The 21,865-nt window shown below is 38.8% G+C and overlaps 1 protein-coding gene across 3 annotated transcripts in view; it reads right to left on the bottom strand.

Annotated features, from left to right (window-relative positions):
* LOC126298579 (steroidogenic acute regulatory protein-like) overlaps positions 1–21,865 on the bottom strand; it is a 164,096-nt gene that overhangs the window by 92,961 nt on the left and 49,270 nt on the right. For all 3 annotated transcript variants that reach the window (XM_049989950.1, XM_049989951.1, XM_049989952.1), the window contains 4 exons: positions 20,978–21,135; positions 11,509–11,589; positions 6,015–6,092; positions 5,881–5,934 (listed from right to left, as the gene is read on the bottom strand). In XM_049989950.1, coding sequence (XP_049845907.1) covers positions 5,881–5,934; positions 6,015–6,092; positions 11,509–11,589; positions 20,978–21,135 — 371 coding nt within the window. The remainder of the gene's footprint in view (positions 1–5,880; positions 5,935–6,014; positions 6,093–11,508; positions 11,590–20,977; positions 21,136–21,865) is intronic.

The following is a 21,865-nucleotide window of genomic DNA, read 5'->3' as shown; positions in this document are numbered from 1 at the left end:
AGATACTGTGCAAATAGTAAAAATGACAGCATTAAGTCTTTGAACAGATCCTGAACGTGGGCTTTCCGCAACAATTTACTGTCTATCTAACCACCTAGAAATTTGAACTGTTCAGTTTCACTAATCATATGCCCATTCTGTGAAATTAAAATGTCAGGTTTTGTTGAATAGTGTGTTGTAAACTGTAAAAACTGAGTATTACTGTGATGTAGCGTTAGTTTATTTTCTACAAGCCTTGAACTTATGTCAGGAAATGCACTATCTGAAACTGAGCCAATGTTGCACGCAACATCCCTTACTACCAAGATAGTGTCATCAGCAACCAGAAATGTTTTAGAGTTACCTGTAATACCGCTGGGCATATCATTTATACACTCCTGGAAATGGGAAAAAGAACACAATGACACCGGTGTGTCAGACCCACCATACTTGCTCCGGACACTGCGAGAGGGCTGTACAAGCAATGATCACACGCACGGCACAGAGGACACACCAGGAACCGCGGTGTTGGCCGTCGAATGGCGGCGGAAGGTGCACGTGCCCGTGCCCGTCGACCTGGGACCGGACCGCAGCGACGCACGTATGCACGCCAAGACCGCAGGATCCTAAGCAGTGCCGTAGGAGACCGCACCGCCACTTCCCAGCAAATTAGGGACACTGTTGCTCCTGGGGTATCAGCGAGGACCATTCGCAACCGTCTCCATGAAGCTGGGCTACGGTCCCGCACACCGTTAGGCCGTCTTCCGCTCACGCCCCAACATCGTGCAGCCCGCCTCCAGTGGTGTCGCGACAGGTGTGAATGGAGGGACGAATGGAGACGTGTTGTCTTCAGCGATGAGAGTCGCTTCTGCCTTGGTGCCAATGATGGTCGTATGCGGGTTTGGCGCCGTGCAGGTGAGCGCCACAATCAGGACTGCATACGAGTGAGGCACACAGGGCCAACACCCGGCATCATGGTGTGGGGAGCGATCTCCTACACTGGCCGTACACCTCTGGTGATGGTCGAGGGGACACTGAATAGTGCACGGTACATCCAAACCATCATCGAACCCATCATTCTACCATTCCTAGCCCGGCAAGGGAACTTGCTGTTCCAACAGGACAATGCACGTCCGCATGTATCCCGTGCCACCCAACGTGCTCTAGAAGGTGTAAGTCAACTACCCTGGCCAGCAAGATCTCCGGATCTGTCCCCCATTGAGCATGTTTGGGACTGGATGAAGTGTCGTCTCACGCGGTCTGCACGTCCAGCACGAATGCTGGTCCAACTGAGGTGCCAGGTGGAAATGGCATGGCAAGCCGTTCCACAGGACTACATCCAGCATCTCTACGATCGTCTCCATGGGAGAATAGCAGCCTGCATTGCTGCGAAAGGTGGATATACACTGTACTAGTGCCTACATTGTGCATGCTCTGTTGAACGTGTCTATGTGCCTGTGGTTCTGTCAGTGTGATCATGTGATGTATCTGACCCCAGGAATGTGTCAAAGTTTCCCCTTCCTGGGACAATGAATTCACGGTGTTCTTATTTCAATTTCCAGGAGTGTATAAATAAGGAACAGAAGTGGCCCAAACACTGACCCGCGCGGCACCCCCCACTTCACTGTACCCCACTCAGACACCACATCACAGCCATTCTCAACAATATGAATAATGACCTTTTCCTGCCTGTTGCTAAAGTAAGAAGTGAACCAATTGTAATCTACTCCCCATATTCTGTAATGGTCCAATTTCTTGAGCAATATTTTGTGATCAACACAATCAAATGCCTTAGTTAAATAAAAAAAATACGCCCAACATCGGCCTTTTGTTTAACACATCCAGTACTTCACACAGAAAAGAAAATATAGCATTTTCAGTCAAACGACTTCTGAAGCCGAAGTGTACACTTGACAGCAAATCATGTGATATAAAATGATCAATTATCCTTACATACACAGCCTTTTCAATAACTTTAGCAAACACTGATGGCATAGAAATAGGTCTAAATTGCCTACATTACCCTTTCTCCCTTTTTATAAAGCGGCTTTACTACTGAGCACTTCAATTCAGGAAACTAACCATTCCTAAAGGAAAAATTACAAATATGGCTAAATACAGGGCTAACATGTGCAGCACAGTACTTTAATATTCTGCTAGGCACTCCATCATATCCATGAGAGTCCTTAGGCTTCAGTTATTTAATTATTAAGTCAATCTCCCCCTTGTCTGTATCACAGAGGAGTATTTCAGACATCAATTTCAGAAAGGCATTTGCCAAGAGTGTTATATGATTCCCTGTAGAAACTAAATTTTTACTTAATTCACCTGCAATGCTCAGAAAATTATTGTGAACAGAAATATTTTTACTATCAACTGACTATCATTGACCTTGTGCTGCTGACCAGACAGTTCCTTCACAACTGACAATATGGTTTTAATTTTTTCCTGTGAATTAGCTGTTCTACTTGCATACCACATACTCTTTGCCTTCCTTATAACATTTTGAAGCACCTTACAATACTGTTTGTAATGGGCTACTGTAGCATGACTGTGACTACTTCTAACATTCTGATATAATTCCCACTTTGTTTTACATGATATCCTTATCCCACTAGACATCCACCCAGGCTGCCTTTTACTGCTAGTACCTCATTTAGAATGTTCTAATGGAAAGCAACACTCAAAGAGCATGAGAAATATGTTAAGGAATGCCTTATATTTGTCAACTATGTTATCAGCAATATACACATCCTGCCACTCTTGTTCCTTGACGAGGTTTAAAAAACTCTACTGGTATTGGATTATAACTTTCCTACATAGTTTGTAATTATGTGTGACATTTGTTTGAGTACAAAAGCATTTTAGTGTTAAAATTTGTGCACCATGATCTGAAAGGCCATTAACCCTTTTACTAACAGAATGCCCATCTAGTAATGAAGAATGAATAAAAATATGGTCGACAGTTGTGCTGCTGTTCCCCTGCACCCGGCTTGGAAAAATGGAAAAAACACAGTCTGCATCAGATCATATGAATTTAGGAAATCTACCAACATCCTTTTTCTTGCACCATCATATACAAAATTTATTCTGTAGTCACCACATATAACTAGTTTCTAGTATTTCCTATAGAGTCAATCAAGAACCCTTTCTAGCTTGAGCAGAAATGCTCTGAAATCAGAGTTAGGGAATCGATGCACAACAACAATTAGATGCTTAGTAAATTCAACTGCCCCTGCACAACATTCAACTATCCGTTCAATGCAGTGTCGTGATATGTCTATGGACTCAAATGGAATACTGTTTTTTAGATACATGGTCACTACCCAACCCCACAAGGAACTCCTTGAAAAACTGCCAGCTAATCTGCATCCTGGTAAAGGTGGTTGTTGTTGTTGTTGTTGTTGTTGTGGTCTTCAGTCCTGAGACTGGTTTGATGCAGCTCTCCATGCTACTCAATCCTGTGCAAGCTTCTTCATCTCCCAGTACTTGCTGCAGCCTACATCCTTCTGAATCTGCTTAGTGTATTCATCTCTTGGTCTCCCTCTATGATTTTTACCCTCCTTGCTGCCCTTCAATACTAAATTGGTGATCCCTCAATGTCTCAGAACATGTCCTACTAACCGATCCCTTCTTCTAGTCAAGTTGTGCCACAAGCTCCTCTTCTCCCCAATCCTATTCAATACCTCCTCATTAGTTATGTGATCTACCCATCTAATCTTCAGCATTCTTCTCTAGCACCACATTTTAAAAGCTTCTATTCTGTTCTTGTCCAAACTATTTATCGTCCATGTTTCACTTCCATACATGGCTACACTCGATACAAAACTTTCAAAAACTACTTCCTGACATTTAAATCTATACTCGATGTTAACAAATTTCTCTTATTCAGAAACGCTTTCCTTGCCATTGCCAGTCTACATTTTATATCCTCTCTACTTCGACCATCAGCAGTTATTTTGCTCACCAAATAGCAAAACTCCTTTACTACTTTAAGTGTCTCATTTCCCAGTCTAATTCCCTCAGCATCACCTGATTTAATTCGACTAAATTCCATTATCCTCGTTCTGCTTTTGTTGATGTTCATCTTATACCCTCCTTTCAAGACACTGTCGATTCCGTTCAGCAGCTCTTCCAAGTCCTTTGCTGTCCCTGACAGAATTACAATGTCATCGGCGAACCTCAAAGTTTTTATTTCTTCTCCGTGGATTTTAATACCTACTCCCAACTTTTCTTTTGTTTCCTTTATTGCTTGCATCAGGGAGAGGCTACAACCCTGTCTCACTCCTTTCCCAACCACTGCGTCCCTTTCATACCCCTTGACTCTTATAACTGCCATCTGCTTTCTGTACAAATTGTAAATAGCCTTTCGCTTCCTGTATTTTACCCCTGCCACCTTCAGAATTTGAAAGAGAGTATTCCAGTCAACACTGTCAAAAGCTTTCTCTAACTCTACAAATGCTAGAAACGTAGGTTTGCCTTTCCTTAATCTTTCTTCTAAGATAAGTCGTAGGGTCAGTATTGCTTCACGTGTTCCAACATTTCTACAGAATCCAAACTGATCTTCCCCGAGGTCAGTTTCTATCAGTTTTTCCATTCGTCTGTAAAGAATTCGCGTTAGTGTTTTGCAGGTGTTACTTATTAAACTGATAGTTCGGTAATTTTCACATCTGTCAACACCTGCTTTCTTTGGGATTGAAATTATTATATTCTTCTTGAAGTCTAAGGGCATTTCACCTGTCTCATACATTTTGCTCACCATATGGTAGAGTTTTGTCAGGACTGGCTCTCCCAAGGCTGTCAGTAGTTCTAATGGAATGTTCTCTAATCCCGGGGCCTTGTTTCGACTCAGATATTTCAGTGCTCTGTCAAACTCTTCACGCAGTATCGTATCTCCCATTTCATCTTCATCCACATCCTCTTCCATTTCCATAATATTGTCCTCAAGTACATCACCCTTGTATAGACCCTCTATATACTCCTTCCACCTGTCTGCTTCCCCTTCTTTGCTTAGAACTTGGTTTCCATCAAAGCTCTTGATATTCATACAACTGGTTCTCTTTTCTCCAAAGGTCTCTTTAATTTTCCTGTAGGCAGTATCGATCTTACCCCTAGTGAGATAAGCCTCTACATCCTTATAATTGTCCTCTAGCCATCCCTGCTTAGCCATTTTGCACTTCCTGTCGATATAATTTTTGAGATGTTTGTATTCCTGGTAAAGGAAGCCTCTGAATTGACGAATTATTGAAGTGGTGCTCCAATATTATAATAATTTCAGAGTCAACATCTATAAGTAGTTTATTAACTTTATCTCTAACACCTCTTATATTTTGATGAACTATGACAATTCCTTTTCCACTTAGAAACCTGACCCTCTGAAGGTGAGTCCTTAGAGCAACTTCCTTTAAGCAGTTATACCTATCAGCTCACTTCAATCTAAAAAAGGTGCAGCTCTAACACTAACTACTACAGGAATTTTTTCATGAGTGATCCCACCACCACCCACTACACTGTCACCTATAAGCTTTGCCAGCCTCCCTTTCCCAAACCTATGACCTTAGGACCTACATGGTCAGATGAGTCAGAATCTGGCCATTTATGTCCTAAGCTCATATAACCACATTTAAATGCACTGAAGACAGCTATTCAATAGCTGAAATCTAGATCTCCAGTAAAAAGATACACATCGGATTTGCAACTTACTGCTGGATCCCATCTCCTTTTTTCGAAATTTAACATACATTGCAAGCTCAAGAGTCAAATAAAAATGAAAATTTTATACAAATCCATGAAACCATGTGTGTAAAATATTTATGAAGTAGTAAAATATAAGAAATACATCACATTATATGTTGGAAGTTGATGAAAGTTAACAACAAGATGTGCAAGTAAGGTACTTACATTGTAAAGAAAAACTTTTGCAATTAAAAAAGCACAGGTGCCTGCCGTTGATATCTGAAAATAAAATGTATCTTATAAAATGACTTGTGGGAATAAACATTCTAAGCAATGGATAAACATGAAGAGGTACTTACTGCTATTACACACCAGTGTCTGATGTACAACAAACCATAAAAAAGAAGAAGAACCACAAATCTTGAGGCAGCAGCCATCTGCAACAAAGTAAAGGAAACCACATGTAGAAGCTGAAAGACATGAAAATTGTTATGGTAAAGTGAATACTTCACTAATCTGTCCACCACAGGATAGCCATCAGATTATCAAGAAAGTAAGATTAGAAGGGATTACTTCAGTTTTCTTCCATATCTAATCATCATCTTCCATAAATATGGGATAATCACACACATATTGATATAATCTTATCAGGTTTTCTTGGCATAATTTATTTGTGATGTATTTTCATATGTTCAACACGGCTGTTGATTACTTTTTTATGTATAACATTTCAACAACCAACTCAGTCATCATCTTCAAGTGCCATGAGCTGTGCTATTATATGTACTTGCTGCCTGGACTCCAACCAGACTGTGAAATATCGGTGTAGCACTGCTAGTTACAGTTGAGTTTGACTCCTGGTACTTGTTGTGCTCTTTGATCCCCATTTGTACAGTGCTGACATTATTATATTGTAAACTGCACATTGTTGCAGTATTTTCCAGTTCTAGTGGATGAGGTGGCCAGCAAACAATTAATAAATTGAATTACAGACCCCCACTCCTTGTCTGAATTGAAACTTTTGTCCCAGCTTATTAGATTTCTAACATTTTGACAGACTCTTTAATTACACTACCCTAGAAATTTGGCATTTATACCACAAAACTGGGCTGCTCATATATCTTTTTATGATTATATTCAAGGTAGCACTCGGTGACAGCTGATTTACTTGGTTCTTTTATTCAGGTGTGCTACTGATGTTCCCTGTACCGCTTCTGAATTGTTCTAAAGTCTGCCCCAGGTCTGACATTCCACATTCACATGGAATACTGTATATATACACCTTTAGGAAACTTAGGTAATCTTTAATATTACGAAGAGGATTTTTTACCTTTGTTGACAGGAGTGAAATACATTCGATGCCATATTTCCATAGGACCTCTTAGCAACAAATAAGCCTGAGCTAATAATGGTCATCAAAACAGATACAGGGGTAAGCGAACACAGGGTTGTTGTAGTGAGGCTGAATATTGTAACTCCCAAATCCTCCAAAAATAAACAAAAAATATACCTATTCAAAAAAGAAGATAAAAATTCACTTGATGCCTTCCGTAGAGACTATCTCCACTTCTTCCAAATTAACAATGTACCAGTAAGCGTACACCAGATGTGGCTTGAATTCAAAGAAATAGTATTGACAGCAGTTGAGAGATTTATACCAAATAAATTAACAAACGACAGAGCTGATCCCCTTGGTACACAGAACAGGTCAGAACACTGTTGCAGAAACAACAAATAAAGTATGTTAAATTTAAAAGAATGCAAAATCTACAAGATTGGTGATGTTTTACAGAAACCTGAAATTTTGTGCAGATTTCGAAGAAAGATGTTTGTAATAGTTTCCACAATCAAACTGTCTCAAAACCTGGCAGAAAATCTGAAGAGATTTGGTCATATGAAAAGTATGCTAGCAGCAAAACACAATCAATGCCTTCTCTGGGCAATAGCAATGGAAATGCTATCAATGACAGTGCTTCTAAAGCTGAGTTACTAAACACCGCTTTCCAAAATTCCTTCACCAAAGAAGACTAATTAAACATTCTAGAGTTCAAACCAAGAACAGCTGCCACCATGATTAATGTAGAAGTAGATATCCTTAGAATAGAGAAGCAACTTAAATCACTTAACAAAAGCAAGTCTTCTGGTCTACACTGTATACTAATTAGGTTCCTTTTAGAGTATGTTGATGCAATAGCTCCATACTTAATGATCATGTACAACCTCACTCGACTACAGACCCGTACCCAAAGACTGGACAGGTGACACCAATATTCAAGAAAGGCAGTAGGAGTAATCCAATAACTTACAGGCCCATATCATTAACATCGATTTGCAGCAGGATTCTGCAACATGTATTGTGTTCATACATTATGAATTACCTTGAAGAGAATGATCTATTGACACACAGTCAACATCGATTTAGAAAACATCTTTCTTTATTTGTAGGACTGATCTCTCTAAATGTCAGTAAGGATCATCATTGAAAGCAAAAACAAAATTTTCTTCATGTCCATGTGCGACAATAGGACCACAGAATCACCCTTGGTGGCTGGCTGATACATAGTTTCCTTTCGTCTCAGTGCTTCTTGTTCTATCTTGGATACATTACATCTATGCGTAGGTGCTTTCGTTAGTGCTCTACAGGTTCTGACCATGGAGATGCAGCCTTAGCCGTGGACGAGATAACAGGCTTTCTACTTCTAATATAGTGACATCCAGAAACGTGGCCTTGTTATCATTCACAGAATAGTAACTCATTTTCAGGTGGTTGGATTTGTTGCTTCAAATCCTTTCCTTCTCGCCTAAAATACATAATAGTTTTATTATTTGAAAAGCTGGACTACTCTTATTACAATTTTTAATCAGTGGTGAGTGATATTTGAGGGAGAAGCAACTCTTCAAGTGCCACTGTGGATCAGCATTACTGACTGAGGTAGTGATGGGATCTTGGATAGTGGTATATGAAACATGTACGTGAAAGACAGTGCGCAATCAGTGGGTGAAGTGTTAGAAGTATCTTAATCCATTTATACAAAGAATATTCTCTTTTTCAATTTCAGCATTTAAAACTGTTTTCTCAGCACAGATACTGTACACATTACTCCCACATGAATGGCAAATTTCAAAAATTTGATGTGAAAAACACATCATGCATTATTCATAACCACAAACTTTGCACGACAATTTGGATCACAGAAGCAAATGAAGTTGGTACAGCTTTTGTGGTTTGTCAGAGAAAATTGTCCAACAGGTCTGATTAATCTTGCTTTAATATAACAAAGCAACATATCAATGAGTAAAATGGAAGCTATTGATCAAAATTTGCAATTTTCTATTACTCGTGCAAAAGACAAAAAGCTTGTTATGGACTTATGAAGGAAGGAAGATTAGGATTTAACATTTCAGCAACAATGATGCCATTATTGACTACACACAAGTTCAGTGAAGAAGATTAGAAAAGGATATTGGTTATGTCCTATTTGAAGAAACCATTCCACTATTAGCCTTAATCAAGTTTGGATTTAAGGAATAAACTAAAGCAAAATAAGAATGAGAGGTGCTTTGTTATACACTGTTGTAGATGATGTATGATCTTCAGTCTGTAGACTGGTTTGGTGCAGCTTTCCACACTACTCCATCCCTCGCAAGCCCTTTCATCTCTGAGTTACTACTGCACCCTGCATCAATTTGAAACTGCTTACTGTATTCATCCCTTGGTCTTCCTCTACAATTGTTATCCCCCACCCCTCACCACCACCAGAATTTCCGTCTATAAACGAACTGATGATTTCTTCTGGCTTCAGGACATGTCTTGTCAACTGATCCCTCCTTTTAATTAAGTTGTGCCATCAATTTATTTACTTATTTTTATCCATTTTGATGCAGTGGCTCTTCGCTACTTGTTATACATTATCAGGATACAAAAATGATCACATGTTCAAGAAAGAAGAAAAAAAATCCCTGGAGTTTTCCCAAATTTTTCCCATTAAAAATACACTTTTTCCCAGCTGAAAATACACTAAACCTCAAGTGAAATTAATTTTTAACCATGTTAAGTAACAATATACTTCCGTGCAAAACATCAATCCTTTGAGTGGTAAAGGTTGTACACACCGGCTTAGAGCTTCTCACATTTGAAGAAAAAAAAAAAAAAAAAAAAAAAAAAAAAAAACGTATGTTGGAAAGATCTTTGAGGTGCACCAACACATATACTTCACATTTTTATATTACAGAAATATAAATATGAATTCTACCAAGTACAGCATTGGTAGCTTCCAAAACACTGAAATTGAGATTGTGATGTGTTTTTGTTAGTCATAGTTTGTGTCATGTTATCTTGTCAGCCAATGACAGATATTCAGAGTATTAGGACATGTGATGTAGTCTGCCATAGCAACAGCATTGTTCAGTACAACAAACATGAAAATAGGAAAAGTTAATGGTTTAATAGCTACAAGAATCTCTAAGATTTCACATATAATATTGGTCATCAAACTTTTTTGCTCTTTTTCCCGACGGTGTGGTTAGGCAGTATACTAAGAGTACGGCTTAAATTGCAGCAGCTGAATATCTGTGACATGTACAATTGAAAATTTTACTGCTGCGCACCAAACGTTTCATGGATTACTTGGCTGCATAAATCCTCCATCAAGCACTTCAACTTTTCCATAGAAAAGGCAATTACGTATGAAATTACTGATAGGAGGATAATTATACTTTTTGCCATTGTTATTGCATAACTGATAATCTATGAAAGAACTAAAATCAATACAAAAAACTAATCTTGAGGTTTGGCATGTGTTATCCTTTAAGATACATCAAACACAAATGTACCAGTAAAACTTTAAATAATAGCAGAAATCGCTAGTCTTGTTGAACTGAAATTTTTTTATGTGACTGGTCCTCAAAGCTAAATTTTGAATGAGATTCAAATGCTCTGTGATTTAAGAAATGCATCACACATTTCACACATAATGTAATTCATCTAGCATAAAAGGAAATTTACTTCCAAAGTAATATTTGTCAAACCACCATTCACAATATTTTCCCGCAACCTATTAGAAATGTAAACAGTTGTGATGTCATACTCATCAAAAGCAGTTTGTTGTTATGAAGTACTGTACAGTCTTCTTCCTAAGGTCTTTGAGACAGTCTGATGTCAGCACTGTGTGCACTGTATTTTGTTACTGTAAATGGTGCAAACTTTTATTTTGATGTTAGTCTCTCATTTGTGTTTTAATGCTGCAGTATTATTCTGCAGTATCAGGCTCAAGTAAAATTCTACTTAGAATATCAGTTCTTACCAGTCAAAACTACAAAAATTTAACTAAAATTAAAACAATATTTCCCGAATGAAAAAATTCCCAGGTTCACCCTGGATTTCCCAGTTGTCCCAGGGTGTATACACCCTGTGACAATACATAATAAACAGCTCTCATTCTTATGTTCCTATAATCTTAACTACAGATATGATGATTATAGATAAACATGTTAAACGCTCTAGATGGTTTTATTCACAAAACACATGAGAGATTGTGAATTAACAAGTATTTTGTCTGAATTTATATTTACCAGCCTATACGTAATTAGTCTAGTCTTGGACCTGTAATTTGTACAGCCTGGCACATCCAAATAGCATGATCAAGATTCTTATTACAATGTTTGCAACCTTCCACCCAGGCCAACAGTAAGTACTGAATTACTCTCAGTACTTACAGTAACTAAACACTGTCAGTGAAGATCAGCCCCTCCTCTCCCCCCTTTTCATGCTACCCATCCCACCTCTGAAAAGTGAAGTTCCTCTTAGAAATACATTGTTACTAATAACCATCTTCAGATCATTTCTATACTTACCACAATGTCAAATAAGGATGTATGAATATTGTAATGAATTATCTGCTTTGACAAGGCATCAAAAATTTCATCACCAGTCAACTGAAAAAGAACGAAAAGGTAACTGTCAATAAGTTGCTGTATGTGTGTGGTTTTATTATAACTGTATCACAATTAGTGCAAATGCTAAACATTATGTATTAAATTTCACTGAGTTATGTGAACCAACTGGCTATGGGACAACAAAATTAACTTTCATATGAGAGGGAGATATGACTGACACTAACGACTGAGAAACTGTATACTTTCATGCTTCTGCAGCTGGAAAATTCTTTATGCAGCTACTAGGATACACATTGAGTGTACGAGTGAGTTTCCCCAATCAAGAGGTAATGGAGTGTTAATGAAATATTATCTTGTCAATCATGCCAAATTCAGTTTCAAAACAGATAATGAGCCTGAAGTATCAATGTAACCCCTATGTGATAATACTACAGTAAAAACAGCTCATCATATGTTCTGGAAAGTTTATATGTTATGTCCACCAGCTACTACTATCTCCATGTAAAATGAAACCTACCAGTTAAACATTGCTTTTAATATTAGACCTATAGCTTATTCAGACTGATGATTAAAAAGCATTTGTTTCTTTTATTATATCTAACAATCACTGCTTTCATTTTTACGATTTGTGGTTTCAGCAGTGATGTACAACCATACGTATATCTATAAATAAGAAAAAATCAAAGAAACCTGAAAACATATACACACATTATAGTGTTATGGAAGGAGAAGGTTAAATTTATAATATCAAAAGTATATCATCACTGTTGCAAAATAAGAATAACAGTAAAAGAACTTACATATAGACATACAAGAGAGTAGGCACGATAAATGATGCAATCTAGTGATTAAAAATTATATTGTTACATATTAATCAAGAGTTTAAATATTTAAGATTTTACAATAAATGAAAAAAATAAGGAGTTAACCATAATTACGTATCATTCTTAGCTTCTGATAAAATGACATAAAGGAAGGATCTGTAAATTAAACATCATTAGTCACAGATTGTGAGGAATGCTAATAGACATAAAGTAACATACCATGTATATCTAGAATAGGCAAATTGTGAGAAATCAATGATTAAAATAACAATTTTCCAATTCTGATCAAATAAACAGGAATCAGCATTATATTGAAAGAATTGTGCAAGTATTTTTCATAACTTAACATCAAGATTACGTGTAAATGATCTGATAATATTAAAATACACATTCCACATCAAATTAATGCTATGAAAAGCAAATTTACTAGCTCCAGAGTCTACAGAATTACATGTGGTAACTTTAACAAACAACACATAGGCCACATTGGCCAAATATTCAAAATACACTATAGAGAGCATACATATGCTAAAAATAAAACTGCATTAGGTGTACATCAACAATCGGAAAAGAGCACAAAGTGATACACAAAACCTAGGAGATTCTGCTAGGGGGCAGTTAATATTTATGATGATCGGCTGCACCACGTTATGCTTCTCTTCCAACCCACTTACTTTGTGCTGCTGTTGCTGCCATGTAATACAACTGGCCATGACACAAATGAATCTTCGCCCAACAGAAAGTTATGCTACCTAGTGGACAAGCATTGTTTACTTACATAGTCTTTCTAATACAGAAATTGTGTTACACTCATCAATGGTTTTCCACTATTTGTCTGCTCTAGATGTACATTCCAATATCATGTTACCTCATTTCCTTTATTATTCCTCACAGGCAGTGAATGATAACATATTTTATGGCTCTTTCCTTGTATCTCATTTTACCAAAATGATAATTACTTGTTCACTTCTTATGTTTCATTCAAGGAAAATTTTACTAATTGTTTTATTGCTAGATGATAGTTTGTCAGACATAAAGGTTTTCAGTAAGTCACATCTTGTAGCGCTCAAATATTGAAGAAGAGGGACTTTTAAATGTTTAAGTCCAAAACTGCTAATTATTTATTGGCTGACTAGTTTTGAGCTTTGCTCATTTTTGTAAGCTACATATTTTGTATTTGGGGTAAATTTGGTGTGGACAGTTTTTATGTCATCACACTTGAATGTAGATAAGATCTGCATTTAAGGGATATCACAACTGTAGTTACTCCTTGCTGTAATCTGTTAATGTATGAGCATAATATATGTGGATCAGATCACACTGGATAATGAAGATACAACAATCAAGAAAAATATATATTATGCTCACACATTAACATAATACATAAATTACAATGAAATGAATACTCCTAGCTGTGTACAGGCATTGATATAAGTCAAAAGGGACAATTGAAAATGTGTGCCTCGACTGGGTCTTGAACCCGGGATATCTCCTGCTTATATGGCAGACGCTCTATCCATCTGAGTCACCGAGGACACAGAGGATAGTGCGACTGCAGACTGCAGGGACTTATCTCTGGCATGCCTCCCGTGAGGCCCACATTCGCAACTTATTGACCCACACTATATTCATAGTGCCCCTGCCCATTATACCCATTACTCGCGGCTTTACTGCCAATTCCCGTAAGAGCTCGGGCACTGTTTGTGCATATGCACAGAAGATGGTCAAATGGTCAGTGAGTGTGTGTGTGTGTATATATATATATATATATATATATATATATATATATATATATATATATATATATATATAAAACAGAAAGAAACTTCCACATGGGAAAAATATATTAAAAATAAAGATTCCAAGACTTACCAAGCGGGAAAGCGCCGGCAGACAGGCACATGAACAAAACACACAAACACACACACAGAATTACAAGCTTTCGCAACTGGCAGTTGCTTCGTCAGGAAGGAAGGAAGGAGAGGGAAAAATGAAAGGGTGTGGGTTTTAAGGGAGAGGGTAAGGAGTCATTCCAATCCCGGGAGCGGAAAGACTTCCCTTAGGGGAAAAAAAGGACAGGTATACACTCGCGCACACACACACACACACATATCCATCCGCACATACACCGTATGTGCGGATGGATATGTGTGTGTGTGTGTGTGCGCGAGTGTATACCTGTCCTTTTTTTCCCCTAAGGGAAGTCTTTCCGCTCCCGGGATTGGAATGACTCCTTACCCTCTCCCTTAAAACCCACACCCTTTCATTTTTCCCTCTCCTTCCTTCCTTCCTGACGAAGCAACTGCCAGTTGCGAAAGCTTGTAATTCTGTGTGTGTGTTTGTGTGTTTTGTTCATGTGCCTATATATATATATATATATATATATATATATATATATATATATATATATATATATTCCTGACGAAGCAACTGCCAGTTGCGAAAGCTTGTAATTCTGTGTGTGTGTTTGTGTGTTTTGTTCATGTGCCTATATATATATATATATATATATATATATATATATATATATATATATTCAGTGCCCAAGCTCTTACGGGAATTGGCAGTAAAGCCGCGAGTAATGAGTATAATGGGTTTCTATTTTACATTAATGTGAGAAAGTCATGAATACAGTATATGAAGAAGTCATATTCATAACCACATGGAAGAAAAGGATAAAAAATGTTAAAAAATATACAGAGTTCTGATTTAAAAGAAACTGAAGTCAAGGAATTCCTGAAATAAAGAAATACTTCAATGAAAAATTTGGCCTTAGGACAAAAATAAATACGAAAGCTAGGAAGGGTATGTAGGCGAAATCAGAAAATACGGGAGACAAACAGAACTGAAAAAAATCAAACTGACACTAAATAGAGAAGTTGTCTCCAAAAAGACAAGTCAGTGATAAAAACAAATCTCTAATATAAAAAAAGAGTTAATATAATCCTATTTTGAACACAGCAGAAAGAAACAAGATGAAAACTCTATGAAAGTCAGACTTCATAGGAAGTATTTTGTAGTTTATTGCAGCAAAGATGTGTAAAAATTAAACTGACTGTTATAACACAAAATAATAAATGCATTAATGTAGTGCTGCTTGAGAAGAGCACTTACATAATGAATATGTAATGACTGCACACATTGCGTACAATTATATTATGTATTTAGGTTGTACTGAAAGAAGCAGAAGGAAACAAACAGTAGAGAGACAAATGTTGGTATACATTATGCAGATTACTGTGTGTTAGCACAAAGGTGAAGGTACTGGTTTAAGTTACAGGAAAAAAAAGAACGTAACAAACAAAACTGCAAGAATTCTTTGCATCTTAAAAAATTAATTCTTCATAACATTTTGCTTAATATTGAATATCATACATGTAGGGAATTAAATTCAAAAAAGTTGTTCTACATCTACATCTACATCCGTACTCCGCAAGCCACCTGACGGTGTGTGGCGGAGGGTACCCTGAGTACCTCTATCGGTTCTCCCTTCTATTCCAGTATCGTATTGTACGTGGAAAGAAGGATTGTCGGTATGCTTCTGTGTGGGCTCTAATCTCTCTGATTTTATCCTCATGGTCTCTTCGTGAGATATACGTAGGAGGGAGCAATATACTGCTTGACTCTTCGGTGAAGGTATGTTCTCGAAACTTTAACAAAAGCCCGTACCGAGCTACTGAGCGTCTCTCCTGCAGAGTCTTCCACTGGAGTTTATCTATCATCTCCGCAACGCTTTCGCAATTACTAAATGATCCTGTAACGAAGCGCGCTGCTCTCCGTTGGATCTTCTCTATCTCTTCTATCAACCCTATCTGGTGCGGATCCCACACTGCTGAGCAGTATTCAAGCATTGGGTGAACAAGCGTACTGTAACCTACTTCCTTTGTTGTCGGATTGCATTTCCTTAGGATTCTTCCAATGAATCTCAGTCTGGCATCTGCTTTACCGACGATCAACTTTATATGATCATTCCATTTTAAATCACTCCTAATGCGTACTCCCAGATAATTTATGGGATTAACTGCTTCCAGTTGCTGACCTGCTATTTTGTAGCTAAATGATAAGGGACCTATCTTTCTATGTATTCGCATCACATTACACTTCGCTACATTGAGATTCAATTGCCATTCCGTGCACCATGCGTCAATTCGCTGCAGATCCTCCTGCATTTCAGTACAATTTTCCATTGTAGCAACCTCTCGATACACCACAGCATCATCTGCAAAAAGCCTCAGTGAACTTCCGATGTCATCCACCAGGTCATTTATGTATATTGTGAATAGCAACGGTCCTATGACACTCCCCTGCGGCACACCTGAAATCACTCTTACTTTGGAAGACTTCTCTCCATTGAGAATGACGTGCTGCGTTCTGTTATCTAGGAACTCCTCAATCCAATTACACAATTGATCTGATAGTCCGTATGCTCTTACTTTGTTCATTAAACGACTGTGGGGAACTGTGTCAAACGCCTTGCGGAAGTCAAGAAACACGGCATCTACCTGTGAACCCGTGTCTAAGGCCCTCTGAGTCTCGTGGACGAATAGCGCGAGCTGGGTTTCACACGATCGTCTTTTTCGAAACCCATGCTGATTCCTACAGAGTAGATTTCTAGTCTCCAGAAAAGACATTATACTCGAACATAATACGTGTTCCAAAATTCTACAACTGATCGACGTTAGAGATATAGGTCTATAGTTCTGCACATCTGTTCGACGTCCCTTCTTGAGAACGGGGATGACCTGTGCCCTTTTCCAATCCTTTGGAACGCTTCGCTCTTCTAGAGACCTACGGTACACCGCTGCAAGAAGGGGGGCAAGTTCCTTCGCGTACTCTGTGTAAAATCGAACTGGTATCCCATCAGGACCAGCGGCCTTTCCTCTTTTGAGCGATTTTAATTGTTTCTCTATCCCTCTGTCGTCTACTTCGATATCTACCATTTTGTCAACTGTGCGACAATCTAGAGAAGGAAGCACAGTGCAGTCTTCCTCTGTGAAACAGCTTTGGAAGAAGACATTTAGTAATTCGGCCTTTAGTCTGTCATCCTCTGTTTCAGTACCATTTTGGTCACAGAGTGTCTGGACATTTTGTTTTGATCCACCTACCGCTTTGACATAGGACCAAAATTTCTTAGGATTTTCTGCCAAGTCAGTACATAGAACGTTACTTTCGAATTCATTGAAAGCCTCTCGCATAGCCCTCCTCACACTACATTTCGCTTCGCGTAATTTTTGTTTGTCTGCAAGGCTTTGGCTATGTTTATGTTTGCTGTGAAGTTCCCTTTGCTTCCGCAGCAGTTTTCTAACTCGGTTGTTGTACCACGGTGGCTCTTTTCCATCTCTTACGATCTTGCTTGGCACATACTCATCTAACGCATATTGTACCATGGTTTTGAACTTTGTCCACTGATCCTCAACACTATCTGCACTTGAGACAAAACTTTTGTGTTGAGCCGTCAGGTACTCTGTAATCTGCTTTTTGTCACTTTTGCTAAACAGAAAAATCTTCCTACCTTTTTTAATATTTCTATTTACTGCTGAAATCATCGACGCAGTAACCGCTTTATGATCGCTGATTCCCTGTTCTGCATTAACTGATTCAAATAGTTCGGGTCTGTTTGTCACCAGAAGGTCTAATATATTATCGCCACGAGTCGGTTTTCTGTTTAACTGCTCAAGGTAGTTTTCAGATAAAGCACTTAAAAATATTTCACTGGATTCTTTGTCCCTGCCACCCGTTATGAACGTTTGAGTCTCCCAGTCTATATCCAGCAAATTAAAATCTCCACCCAGAACTATAACATGGTGGGGAAATCTACTCGAAATATTTTCCAAATTATTCTTCAGGTGCTGAGCCACAACAGCTGCTGAGCCCGGGGGCCTATAGAGACATCCAATTACCATGTCTGAGCCTGCTTTAACCGTGACCTTCACCCAAATCATTTCACAATTCGAATCTCTGTCAATTTCCTTCGATACTATTGCACTTCTTATTGCTATAAACACGCCTCCCCCTTCACTGTCCAGCCTATCTCTGCGGTATACATTCCAATCAGAGTTTAGGATTTCATTACTGTTTACGTCTGGTTTCAGCCAACTTTCTGTTCCTAGTACTATATGGGCGTTGTGACCGTTTATTAATGAGAGCAGTTCTGGGACCTTTCTATAGACGCTCCTGCAGTTTACTATTAGCACATTAATATTGTTATTCCTTGTTGCATTTTGCCTACTCCTGCCTTGCCACGTCTCAGGAGGCGTCTTGTCGGGCCTAGGGAGGGAATTCTCTAACCTAAAAAAACCCCATGTGCACTCCACACGTACTCCGCTACCCTCGTAGCCGCTTCCGGCGTGTAGTGCACGCCTGACCTATTCAGGGGGACCCTACATTTCTCCACCCGATAGCGGAGGTCGAGAAATTTGCACCCCAGCTCTCCGCAGAATCGTCTGAGCCTCTGGTTTAAGCCTTCCACTCGGCTCCAAACCAGAGGACCGCGATCGGTTCTCGGAACGATACTACAAATAGTTAGCTCTGATTCCACCCCGCGAGCGAGGCTTTCCACCTTCACCAACTCCGCCAACCGCCTGTACGAACTGAGGATGACCTCTGAATCCAGACGGCAAGAGTCATTGGTGCCGACATGAGCAACAATTTGCAGTCTGGTGCACCCAGTGCTCTCTATCGCCGCCGGTAGGGCCTCCTCCACATCTCGGATGAGACCCCCCGGCAAGCAGACAGAGTGAACACTGGCCTTCTTCCCCGACCTTTCCGCTATTTCCCTAAGGGGCTCCATCACCCGCCTAACGTTGGAGCTCCCAATAACTAATAAACCCCTCCCCCCGTGTGCCTGCTCGGACCTTGCTGAAGGAGCAGCCACATGTCCACTCACAGGCAGAGCGGGCGATGCCACACGGCCAGCCTCCACATTGACCCTCCGCCTCGTGCGCCGCGAACGCCGCTGAACCCGCCACTCCCCTTGGGGAGAGGGTGGCCCAACCGCGCCCGGTACCCGCGAAGATGTCTCGACAGCAGGGACAGTGGGTGAAGCATCCAACACCTGGGGTGCACCATGCGACGCACCAGACTCCCCACTGCCGCTACACTCCGAGGCAGCAGCCTGAAGACGGCTGACCGCGGCCATCAACACGCTCAGCTGTTCGCGAAGAGTGGCCAGCTCCTCCTGCGTCCGTACACAGCAGCCACACATCTTAGCCATCCTAAGAAATCTATTTACTATAGAGTGTTAATCAGCTTTTAACTAGACTGCTAATTCACTAAAGGCGGTTGATTATTGACTAAACTGTGATTGCTAACCACTTCTTGTAGAAACAAGGAAAATAGCACTACCTGTCTCTGGACGGTATTGAAAACAAACACTAGCACTACTAGCACTATGGCTGACTAAAGGGACTCTCCCTGACTGTATTCAAAACAAACACGAGATCTATGGAACACTTAATAGCACTCTACTATTAAAGCTTCCTAAAAGCATAAACACGCAGAAGAAGAAGTGACAAGTAAGAAAAATACAGATAATACTTAAATTAAGGTAGCTCGCTGCACAGCAGACGTGAAGCAGACGGCGGTTAGGGTGACACTGACACTACTGGCACTATGGCTGACTAAAGGGACTCTCTCTGACTGTATTCAAAACAAACACGAGATCCATGGAACACTTAATAGCACTCAACTATTAAAGCTTCCTAAAAGCAAAAACACGCAGAAGAAGAAGTGACAAGTAAGAAAAATACAGATAATACTTAAATTAAGGTAGCTTGCTGCACAGCAGACGTGAAGCAGACGGCGGTGTAAAATTGTTTTTAGATGTAAGGATACCTACAGAAAGATTTATGTGAATCTTAATGGTATAGACAAGTTTCTATTTCATAGCAGCAGCAGCATCTACATCTGTATCAAGCTGACTTGAGCAACTGGTTACAGCAACATATGAGTCTGTTGGACAACATGAGCTGCATAACACACACACACACACACACACACACACACACACACACACACACAAAACACACACCCACACACACTAAATCTGAGGCCATACAGTCAATTACTTTAGGTTTTCTTATTTCACAAAAATAAAAATGGAAAACTACTATGTTTATTTGCTTACATCAGGTCAAAGCAAACTATAATGATTACACACAATTAAATTTACAGTATACAGTTATGACACGCAAAAGGGGTTTTTCGTCATGAAGAATAAGTTTTTGGGTGCAAATCTACAATAGTCGTAACTTGTAAGACAAATGCTGCCTTTTTTTCATGCTCTGCACAATAGTAGCCATGCAAAGACATGTATTGTTGGTCATCTAAAACTAGATGGAAGCTTGATGAGCAAGATGCTCTAACTGTTTGAAAAGAGAATCATGTCACTGAGAGAATTTTGGATGGTGTCTAGAATCTTCAAGATTATCTTTATGTTTCTTTTCCAACTTGAATCATTCTGGTCACTAACAGTGAGTACAAAAAAGTTACATAAAAAAACTGTCTAGCCGTGTCCACATGCAAAAAATGAGCAAAATCATATCAAAAACAAAGTAGTACATGCTAATATATTTTCAGTACAATTAAAACAACAAAATAATTACCATTATACATATTAGCCACATCAAGACAGTGAAGAGGAGATCAAAAGTCACAAATAAACAGAAGAATCTACGCACAACTGACATGCGTCCATCTTGTCGTATACCTGTCACTAAATCTGTGGATGACAGGTGTTCAGCTTGCGTATTTATACTGTAATCTGCGAAAAGAAAGCAGACAATTACTGTTGCAACAAATGGAATTGTGCCTCTCTGGATTAACAGGTTTTTTTCCCCCACAGTTAAAGATTTTTACATTTTTACTACACAAAGCAACATTTCTCATGCAATAACCGGGAAATAGTAAACATATATATATATTGAAAAATATAGATGTAAAAATAATGATTCACATAATTAAACAGTATCAGGGATCTAAAAATTAGTCTTAACACAAAATATGTATTAATGATTTTACTAACACATAAGTAAAAGGATCTGTACACTAGACTGAGTGGTTATATTTGGTACTATTAAACTATACTACTTCACATATAAAAGAATTTTTCATAACAAATAAACCAAATTTGTGAAATACAATGGACAAAATTCTAATGTAAGAAGAAAATCAAATCAAAATAATAAACTTGGATAAGGACATAAAGCGAATTTTATATAAGTTAGATTACACAAACATAATGCAGCATCCATAGCACAGTTTGAATAAAAATGAAAAAATCAGAAGCAGTTACGTTAGTATCACTCACTAATCAGACTGCAGTCATTTAGATGGATTTCATTTAAAGAGGATAGTACTACTAGAATACAGTACTTTACAATTGCGGGGCAATAACATAATTTCTATAGCCATTACTATTTTGCACTAATGTAATAAGCAGCTCATCCAGCAATGTTGTAGAGATCACTTTATCAGCAAAAATTTCCAGCAAT

Source organism: Schistocerca gregaria, chromosome X (assembly GCF_023897955.1).
Source record: "Schistocerca gregaria isolate iqSchGreg1 chromosome X, iqSchGreg1.2, whole genome shotgun sequence".
In the NCBI taxonomy this organism is placed as follows: domain Eukaryota; kingdom Metazoa; phylum Arthropoda; class Insecta; order Orthoptera; family Acrididae; genus Schistocerca; species Schistocerca gregaria.
The sequence above is the reverse complement of the archived record's forward strand: the minus strand, read 5'-3'. Positions and strand labels throughout refer to the sequence as shown.